The sequence below is a fragment of the Seriola lalandi genome, unplaced genomic scaffold (assembly GCF_002814215.2).
Source record: "Seriola lalandi dorsalis isolate HSWRI2012SDOR001 ecotype SW California unplaced genomic scaffold, Sedor1 jcf7180002052684, whole genome shotgun sequence".
In the NCBI taxonomy this organism is placed as follows: Eukaryota; Metazoa; Chordata; class Actinopteri; order Carangiformes; family Carangidae; genus Seriola; species Seriola lalandi.
The window spans coordinates 4266-14722 of NW_019523237.1; the positions used below are offsets into that span (position 1 = coordinate 4266).

The 10457-nt window shown below is 40.9% G+C and overlaps 1 protein-coding gene across 1 annotated transcript in view; it reads left to right on the forward strand.

Moving 5' to 3' along the window:
• Positions 1-293: 293 nt before the first annotated feature.
• LOC111650660 (eukaryotic translation initiation factor 3 subunit H) overlaps positions 294-10457 on the forward strand; it is a 45704-nt gene continuing 35540 nt past the window's right edge. The window contains exons 1-2 of the mRNA XM_023400579.2: positions 294-446; positions 8479-8635. Of these exons, the coding sequence (XP_023256347.1) occupies positions 345-446; positions 8479-8635 (259 nt within the window). The 5' untranslated portion in view covers positions 294-344. The remainder of the gene's footprint in view (positions 447-8478; positions 8636-10457) is intronic.

The window sequence follows — 10457 nt, forward strand, 5'->3', positions numbered from 1 at the left end:
TTACATACTTTCCAGTAATTTTATTAAAGTCTGGGGTTATACTATTCCAGTGGTTCACCATTCATTCAACAAAACTGCAGAGTGGGAATACATTAGTGTTTAATTACAGATTTTTAGCCACCATCTGCAGCCCAGCCTGTCCATAGAACAAAAAAAACAGACAGGGGTCTTTAATACGAAATAAACTATCTATCTTTTGTGTTACTATGCCAACTGTCTAATAAAATTGGACTCCCTACCCACCTAACCCTTGTTTCGACACGAACAGGAAAACGGACACATCGTTACCGGAAACGTCCGTCGACGAAATCTGTCCTTCCTTTACACGCGTGTGGTGGTTGTAAATGGCTTCACGTAAAGATTCTGCTTCAGCGGCTAGCGCCGTAATGGCTACTACGGGCGGCACTTTGGACTCTCCTGTCAAACAGATCCAAATTGAAGGACTGGTAAGTTTCACAGTGGTGCTGTATAGCTACATATTGAATTTCGTTGGCTGATGTGAGAGAAACCGGCCCCAACTGTTAGCAGATGTGGGTGCTAGCTAAAGTGTGAGCATCATCATGGCGGACAGATAATGAGAAGCGGTGTCTTGTACTTAAACAAATGCCTTTAACCTAGCTTACATTACTTTATCCGGTGCTTTCCTGGCGAAACCGACTGACCAATACAGATAATATGTGTTGTTTACAATACCTAAACCGTCTAATAGGCCAACTATGCCTATCTTCCAAGTTAGCTGGTATTAGCTTTGAGTAAGCCACGGGGACGTTTCATTTTAAAAGCAGGACCTCCCTGGTGGTCGGGTTAAGGGATCGATTTAGGATGATGATGATGATGCCTCTAGCCCTCACCTCACGCAAGTGTTGCAGTTTGCCCCAAAAAACAGAATGTTTACCGGAGTAATTTGTTAGCTGCGTTCCTTATAACAAATATTACTTTACTAAACAACAAGCTACAATAACTTTGTATAGTGAGGAATACATAAATAAGACAGACATGACCTCAGTTGCAGGCTTCACAGTGTATGTTTGCCTTTTTGAAAACTAAAGCAAAATAAAGTCTTTCAACTAATTCATGGTTTAAAAATAATCAAATCACTAAAAATGCAACAATAAATAGATTTCCTTGCAGCACAAAGTAGCTCGTCAATGCTCTCTTGATCTCTGGTCTGTTTTCATACAGAATGTATTTGGCTGCTTTAAAAAATATGTACTTCAGTCAGATTTTTCATTTGAGAAGACACTTGCCTCTTTGCAACTATATACTTGAAATACCAAAGCTAGTCCAGACTGATATTTGTCATTATTATCTAAATTTCCCCTGCATTTCAGTGTTGATGTTCTCAAGCCAGTTAAACATTTTAAGATTTGGTGGGACTATTACCAGGCAGTGTATCTTAAAACCTTTTGTGGCACATATTGAAATTTCAAACACCCTCAACACTGTACATACACATTTTAAATTCTGTAGTACCCTTGTATAAACAGCAGAGGACAAACTTGTGTCATTGCCATGTACTTTCATTCTACCTCATCCTGTCCTAAACTGCACTGGACACAAAGCAGCTCATTTGCTTGGTGTGCCTGAATGTAGTAGCAGGACATTACTCGCCAGCTGCTGCCTTCCTTTTATCTTGCTCATTAAGGGTGCCCTAGAGTCTCGGGTCCTAATTTCAAATCTAAATATTTCACCTCTGTGTGTATTATTTAGACCCCTTAATGAGATTTTCTTAATTCATTTTCTCAGTCTTATGAACCAAATATTTTAATCACAGCAGTGAAATTAAAAACAGTTGAGAACCGTTTACTGTGCGACCTTACTTGGGTTCAAACTGTTGAAGGAAAGGTGTCTATTTGAAGTAGAGTTATGAAATACTTTTCACCTGAATGCATTGATATGCAGCAGTTGCTGCTGTGTTGCGTCATGACCCGTCTGTCAGAGGTTTAGCTGGAGGGTTGCCCATAGACAGCATCACCAATGCTGTGTAGTAAAATTGGATTGTTTCCTTGCTTTTGAAGAGGTTTCAGTGGTTGATGTTGCCACAGGAGTGGAGTGCTGCACTGCGATGGGTTCCATTAAACACCTACTGAGATCACACGGTCGTCTGTATGTTTGAAAAAGTATTTATTCATTCTGATGTCTGATGCACGTCAGACACGGGTCTTATTCACATATCGTGAATTAAGGAAAAGTCAGAGCACATTGTGCAGCACATTTTGGCACTGTGATATGAAAGCTCAGGGGCATAAAGAGGCAGGAAATATGTCAAAATTAGTTTTGACATTTCTTTTACCAGTGGCAGACATTTTCTTTGTTTTTTTTCCCAGTGAATATATGAATGAGTAAAACACTGTGGCAGAACAGTCCCTTCTTCCCCCTGAGGCTTTTCCACTTGCCTCAGGTCCTTAAGCCTGGGCTCATCAGGAAGGTGTTCACACTACGCAATGTGACATGGATCATCTGTAACACACACAGACAGAAGAGATAACTTACTGCCCAGTGTAGAAACATGTGTTCCCATCTCCCCAGTACAGTTACTCATTGCTATGCTTCTTCTATCACTTCCTCATAGTAGAGCCTACACTTTATGTTTACATGGTATTTTAAAGTTGTAATCCTTCCAGTTGATTTGGCATCACTGATGTTTTGTGAAATATCAGCAAGTGTGTTTTCATACTACATCAGATACTCCTTAAGCAGAGTCTTTGGCAAAAATAAAACAGAAGACCAGCTGGTGTATGGGTTTACAGCACACCCAAACAAAGTTGCGTTATTTCAATAAAAAAGTCAGTCCAAAGTAATTGCAGCTGCAATGTAACTTCATGCTGCGCACGGTTCCACATAACAGAAGGTCACAGTAAAGTTGGTTGCCTTGCTGTGTCTCCTCCTTGTTGTTCAGCTGCTGCCATGAAAACATTAAAATTATCCATGGATGGATGCAGCAATGGATTCTGTGACCACTTCACAATTCAGGTCACCCCTCTTTTCACCATTAGAATGGTTTCAATGTGAAGCAGTAGGAAATGTGTTTAGCAACTTAATACAGGTCTGATATGACTGTATGAGACTAAAGAGTAAACATTGATATCAGCGGCACTGCTGATATCAATGACATGACGTTACAAACTAACACTGTTCAGATTACATGCTGCATTGTTTCCTGTGAATCCCTGATCCATTTAAAGGCAGTTTAAATCCAATGCAGGAATGTTGCACTCTGCCACCAATGATAACTAATACAATTACAAAATGCAAATACAATGATTGTCTATAGCTGAAAACATGCGAAAACATGAGTAGTATCAAAAATGAAGATTTTCATGAAAATCTTATCAAAGGATTATAATAACCTTACAACATCATCAGTGAAATTTGTATGAAACATCTTGATCTGAATTTGTCATTGCATACTTATGCTTACAAATCCAAGCCAGTCATTTTATACTGTTTAATGTGAGAATTATTGCTGCAAATGGATTTGAATAGCGTAAGGACAGTTGTGAATCTTTCCAGTGAGCAGGTGGTATTGTTAAAAGTCACTTCTTGATTGTTTCTTTCTCTACATTGCAATAACACCTCTTGTTGATTGTTGTCAGAGTCACTGACTACTTCACTCTACAAGTCCGTGCTTTGCCCAACAAAATTAAACATGTTTGAAAAAGATCTCATCAGGCCAAAGCTGGCAGATGAAGTGGGAAGCTGCGGTGGTCTTCATCCACGGCATAACCTCAACAGATGAGTCATGCCATACAAAGGTGTTCTCTCCGTCGAGTGTATTACAGCCAAGTGTAGAGTTTGTGTACACATGAGCAGCGCAAAAAGAAAAACTCATTATGGGATTGTCTCTCTTGCGGTACTTTCTCATAACTTGAGCCCCTTTGTGGCGGGAATATGAGCCCTTTTGTGTGAGTGAGAAAGAAGATTTATGATAAGAATTAAAGGCAGGCAACGGGGGATTTGGACTGCAATTGATTTTGCACAATTCAATTTTAAGCTTGTTGATTTATAATGCGCTGTCCACATATCAATCTTGGGCCTCTCCACACGAGGTGAGCTCACTGGGCTAGCTGCTGGTGAGCTAGATCAATATAAATGTATGTGTGTCACAGAAGAGAGAGAGAGAAGCAGGGTAAGACAGTACTGGACAGAGGTAGCATACATGCGTGTGTCCATGTAGGTTTGCACAAACATGGAGCTTTCCAGGCTTGGCTTAGAATACCTGATGGCATTTACTCAACACCAGGAAGCCAGCACAACAAATCCACTGAAACCTCCGTCCGTCCTTCCTTCCTCCCCCTGTCTTTAGTGTAGATGCCCATTCAGTTCCTGTCTTTAAAGTATTTCTGTAGATTCAGGACTTTTCTTAAAGCCTTGCGCGAATTAAATTTTATTTATTTGACCAGTTAGTGGTTTTTGGCCAGTTATCCCTCTCACCTCCTTCTTTTCCAGACGGATGCTATTTAAGTGTGTGATGAACAGATTGCCAAGAGTTAGATAGCTGAACGCATTGTGAGTATCTGTGCTATCTGCTCTCACTGATGGAGGGAGACTAGAAAAGCTATTTGCTGGCAGAAAAAGGAGCCAAAGCTCAAAGGGGGGCAGGGGGACTTTGTAAAGCAGCTAGCGCTGCCGATCCTGAGGACTTCCACTGTAGCCCTCTTTCCCCTCTCTTCCTCCCTCGCTGTCATCTGTTCACCCATTGCTCTCCTCGCCCTCACCTGCTCCCCTCATGCTCATCATTACCTTTATCCTTCTGCTTTTCTTCCCCTCATATTTTCACCATTGCATTTCCTCCTTTCTTTTCCAACCACCTCCTCACTCTTACATTTTCTCCCTCTCTCTCGATCCATCTTCCCCCCTCCACCGACCTATTGTTCAGACCTTCCTGCCCTCTCAGTCAGAGGAGCCCAGGCAGGCAGAGTGTGAGATTTGTTTTTCTCCCCACTCCACCCCATATCGTCTCCCTTTTCCTGCCCCTAGCTCTTTTACTTGTTGCACGACAGGTCCGGCACTCTATTGAAATAAATCATCTCCCAAGACCAAGATAGATGCATGTGAGTGTATGTGTGTATGTATGTGTGTGCATGGGCTTGTGAGACCAGTAAGGGCTCCCTCATGGTGGTGATGGGTGTTTTGTTGTGAGCATGACTCCAGAACTGCCACCCTGCTCCCATCCGTATATATGTGTTTGTATGTGTATATTATTAATGCCTCTGGCTGTGACCTGCCCACACTGTTATCAGCATGATTTATGCTCTCCCCCTCCACTCTATTCTTTCAGCTTCTTGTCCTGTTTCTGGTCATTTGGACGCTTTGCCTTATTCTCCTCTTTGACTCAGTCGTTTTCTTTTTTCGCTGGTCAGTGCATCTCATGATGAGTAGATGTTTGTGTGTGTGTGTGCGTGTCTGCCCATGCCTACGTAGTGTGTGTGTGTGTGTGTGTGCGCGCGTGTGTGCATGCGCTCGTGCACATGCATGCGTGTGTGTAGAAATAAGCCATAGCCCTTTTGTGCTGTCCTTGGTGTAGGTGATGCAGCATTAGAGTTTAAACCAGCTCCTCAATCATGTGGAGGCTTGTCCTTTTGGCCCATTTTTATCTGGTATTAAAAATTAAACGCATACGATGATGCATGGACACTCTGTCTCGATGAGGCACGACGATGTGGGATATCGGACCATAAGTCCAAATATACCCTCCCACCATCTGAGGGGAGCATTTTTCTTAAAATTCCACTGGATTCAGGTTTTGTTTTTTATGTGTGCCGCTTCCTCTTTCTCTAGTGTAAATTGCTAAGCTGTGCTGAATACTAACTGGCCTTTTGTACACACTCAAGATCAGTGATGCACCAGTGCTGGAGCCTGCAGGTGGTGCTTACCACTCCATTTACCACTCAACCACAGCCAGTGATTGCCTGAGTAACTTGTCCCAGAATTTCCTCTTAACATAACAACACTTTTTGGCAATAGTGTGGTTTTATGTAAGAGCTTGGTGACCAGTGAAGAGTGTAAAATGGTGGCTAAGGATTTATTATACAATTGAGTATTGATGAGACTAACATGCTGTATGCCCCCAGTCAAACTGAAATTTAAATTCGCCTCACTTTTTGTTTAAGGACATACTCTATGTCCATTTTATTAGGTACGCCCGTACAATCTTATGCAATCCATTACAACCTTTCTATTTTTATGATGCCTAAGATATTATTATTAGAGCTAGTTAAAGGCTAAAATAAAGAGATTTTGAGCTTTTTTTAAAAATACTTAGTGAGCTGGCCTCCTTGATATCTATAGCTATAGTTTCATAGCTTTGGGCTGTAACTGACATATTAAGAGAAATAAACATAGGAATGAACAATATGATTGATTTAATGATTTCTGACAATTTCACCAAAAACTGAACGTTTTAAACTTTGTGATGGTAGAAAAAATGTCAGCTGTTGTACTGAATTGAAATATATTTTTACAGGTGTACCTAATAAAGTGGCCACTGAGTTTATAAATAAATAAAAAAAAAAAACATTTTTGGACATATTTCTGGGAACATTTTTTTAAGCTTCAGGCCTCGGTGGGTGGTTGGCACCTTGGCAGCGGGTGACTGACATTTGAAGGTCGGCGTTGCGAGGTGATGTGCTGGCAACATCCACAGTGTGCTACCAACAGGAGCCCGTCGTAGCCCTGTAGCCTACGAATGTTGAAACAAAATGTTTTTATCCTTTTTCAATAAGCCCACATAGTGCTGGTGATGTATGATGTACTGTACTGAAATCTTTCTTTTACTACTTTCAACACCTCAGTGGACCTGTTGTGCCTCTGTACTCCACTCAGAAAGGGAAGATTAGCAAGCTATCCTATGTTGATAAACCAGCCAGTCCAATGAGCTGATATTATCTTATTGCAGATGCATCACTGTCTGTGTAAATGTGGGCCCAAAAGTATGAAACTGCAGTGTAGAAATGTCAAACTAGGTTTGAGGGTAATTAAGAAACCTTGACCTGTTTTGCCCAAGTTGGTTTTTCAGCTATGAAATATCCCACTTAATATGTATCTTTTTTTTTTTATTATTATAAACGTGGCTGATAGATACTTTAAGGAGTTCACTCCAAAATTTTGGTATTGGCCTAAGAATCTCAGTATCTGCAGTAGCTTCCCCTTGGAAAGTGGATGTTGGTTAGCCTAGCTTGCTAATATTAGCACTGATACCCATTAAATGTTATAAAAATTAATAAAGTTGAATGCCTTAGTGTCCCTGACAGTCCGCTGCAATGCTGTTGGGTGCTAGAGAGGCAATGTTACAAAACTGACTGAAAGCTTTGCATTTTTAATGTTGCATATTTAAAAATCGAGTAGGAGTTACTTTATAATAGGTTTACAGAGTGGAGGTGGTGATCCAGCTGAGGGTGGGCTGAACCTTGTGAGCATTAGGGCCTATAAAGGCTGCACACAGGCAAGTGGCAAACTCTAATTTCAAGGAAAAATCTAATTGTTTCCAATACTGCGCAGCAGCAGTTATATAACCTCTGCACATCCAGTTCATATATACAATCACCATATCACATTGGGCAGCCACCTGATAGTGACCTAAAACTGAACACGTTTGTGATACCTAGAAGTGTTTTATAATTTAAATGGTTCTTTATAAAGTGATGTGTGTTGGATGTCTCTGTAAGAAAGGTGAAGCCTCCCACTGCACAAAATAAAAGTTAAAGGTAGTAGAACCACTAGTAATCATTTGAACTACGACTTCATTGTATTGATTCAATAGCTTGTGGCAGTTTTGCTATAGCCTGATGCTGCTGTTAAACTGTGCAGTGTTTCTTAAGGACATTAAAGCTGTGATGAAAATATTCTTAATTAAAAAGTTTCCTTATTATATATCTTCACATATAAGAGCATATAATGTTTTTTTAATCAGGTACTCAAACTCAATATCATTATCTAACAATACATACTTATTTTAACAACACTTTTCTATACATCTACACATACAATTTAATGTGCACTAGAAAAAAACTGTTATTTTTGTCTACATTTTTTCCCATAGGTATTAATTAAATACTTCAATGTATTTGTACAATGATAAAACATAATGTGTGAAATAACAGAGAAAGAAAAACTACAAATCTGCAGCAGGAGAGATGAAAAAAACCCAAGCGCCTTTTTAAAGAAAAAAAAAAAGAAAATCAACCAAACTAACCCCACCACAAACTAATGAGCACAAATCAACATGACGAGCAGAGACACAACTGAATCGAATAACATAAATCAAAGGATGATAAAATACAATAAGAAATGCTGTAACAGCCACAAAATGCACCAACAACAGGCTCGATAAATAAATTGGCTCCGGTTCAAAAAATGAAATCATTTTTCAGAAACTGTTACTGGAAGGAGAGTGAAGCCTCCCTGCCTCCCTCTCCGTCTCTATTGCGTTGCGGTGGTTCGATACTTCGGTGATATTGCTCTTTCTGTTTTTCACAGGTGGTGCTGAAGATTATCAAGCACTACCAGGAAGAGGGCCAGGGCAGTGAGGTGGTTCAGGGCGTCCTGCTGGGCCTGGTAGTTGACGACCGGCTGGAGATCACCAACTGCTTCCCCTTTCCCCAGCACACTGAGGATGATGCAGACTTCGATGAAGGTAACTGAGTGTGGGCTCCCCTTTCTCTTTATTGTATTGATCCTCTCCCGCAGCTGAAAAAATGTACTCACCCACACACATAATATAACATCACAACAGAGATGGAAATGAATATCTGTGAAGTCCAAAATCCCAGTAAAACATGCCTTTAAGAGTCCGGAGTGATGGGGTATAAATAATAATAAATATTTGAATGGTTTGATAACATGAAGGCTTTGGTATTTGCTTTTTCTCACATTTTGAAACTCTCTAAAGATTGCTTTTTTTTGTCATTTAGTGTCATGATTAATTGCAAATTTTGGAACACATTTTTAATTAGCACTGGATACCTGAATACCAAATGGCACTGAAAATATCAAGTTAAATCATTTTTGTGAAGAATGTGTGTTGTTTTGTTGGTTGGTATTATGTAATATAACTGTCTTTGACAAGTGGACTGTAAAGTCAGTTTCAGACGGTGCGTCAAAATGATTGACTGGAAAACAATACGAGTATGAACAGAGGGTCCTTTAATGCCATCCGGAACTGATTCTTGAAATACAGCAAAACTGTGACTCAGAACAAATGTTATCTTGACAGGAAGCAATATAATGCTAACTTGTGTGTTAGCTCTGATGATGTGGTTTTGAGAGATTCGCTGGGGGTCACCATTCTCAACCCATTCTCAATCGCATCAAGAGGTCATTGAATGTCTGTTGTGTTGTGTAGCTTCAAGCAGTCAACAGAACATCCTTGTTTTTTTTTTTTTTTAAAGAGGTGTGTGTGCGTGAAAGATGTCTCCAGGCATAGTGTTAAGGACAATGCCGACTTTGAACTAAGCTAACTAGGTGCTGGGTGTCCTACACTGTCAGTGCCAGGGTTGATGTGTGGGGGCAGTGGTACAGGGGTGGAATGGCTCCTGTGTTTGGCTTTCAGGTGGGCGGTGTGAACGTGCATGGGGTTTGATTTAGTTTTCATCTGCACTTGCACGCGGCGCCTTTCCCCTCCTGCCTCCCGTCAGCATTCATATCAAAGGATGCCATGTCCTCTGACCTCAGCCTTCCCTCTGTCAGGCCATGTTGTTACCTGATCCTTGTTAGCACAACAAAATCCGCCACAAGTCAGGCTGAAGGATGGGTAGGTGAGCAGATGCAGGGAATGGAAGGAAAGGGAGAAAATCCTGCTCTAACAGGCTTCCACTGCTAACGAGCAACTGTCAAAAATTCTGCAAGAGACACAAGCGCCAATGGTGGCTGAAGGTTGTTAGTGGCAGGAACAGCTCACTGTAAGCGTGTGTGTGGGAGTCTGTTGGTGAGTGTCATGGCTTGTTGTACTGTTGACTTTTGATGCATTGGATTTTCCTTCTGTCACTCTCTTAGTTAACAAGGGTTCAGTGAGAAGTGCTTTGCCATGAACCATTGGTAAAAATGCACAGAGCTACAACAAAAGTCCTCTCAAGGTGACAGACTTCAGGTTTTCTGTCACCACAAAACCAAATTCCAAACGGAAATGTGTTGCTAGTCAATCACGTTGTGCGTGCTGTTTGTTGTCGAAATTATTATGGATTGAGAACAGTACAGCATAAAGGAGACAACTCTGTAAACTGCTGAATGCCTCTGTCTCTCCTCACAAAGTGTGTTTGTGCTACACACAATTTCATCTACTAAATCACAGCAATGGGAAGAGAGTAAGAGAGGCAAAACATGAAAAATGGATTTTATGCCTGTACATTTGGTCATTTTGTTTTCATACTTCAGCCTAAATTGTCTACCCACGCACACAGCTGACCAGCCAGACCACTCGTCTCTCTCTCTCTCTCTCTCTCTCTCTCTCTCTCTCTCTC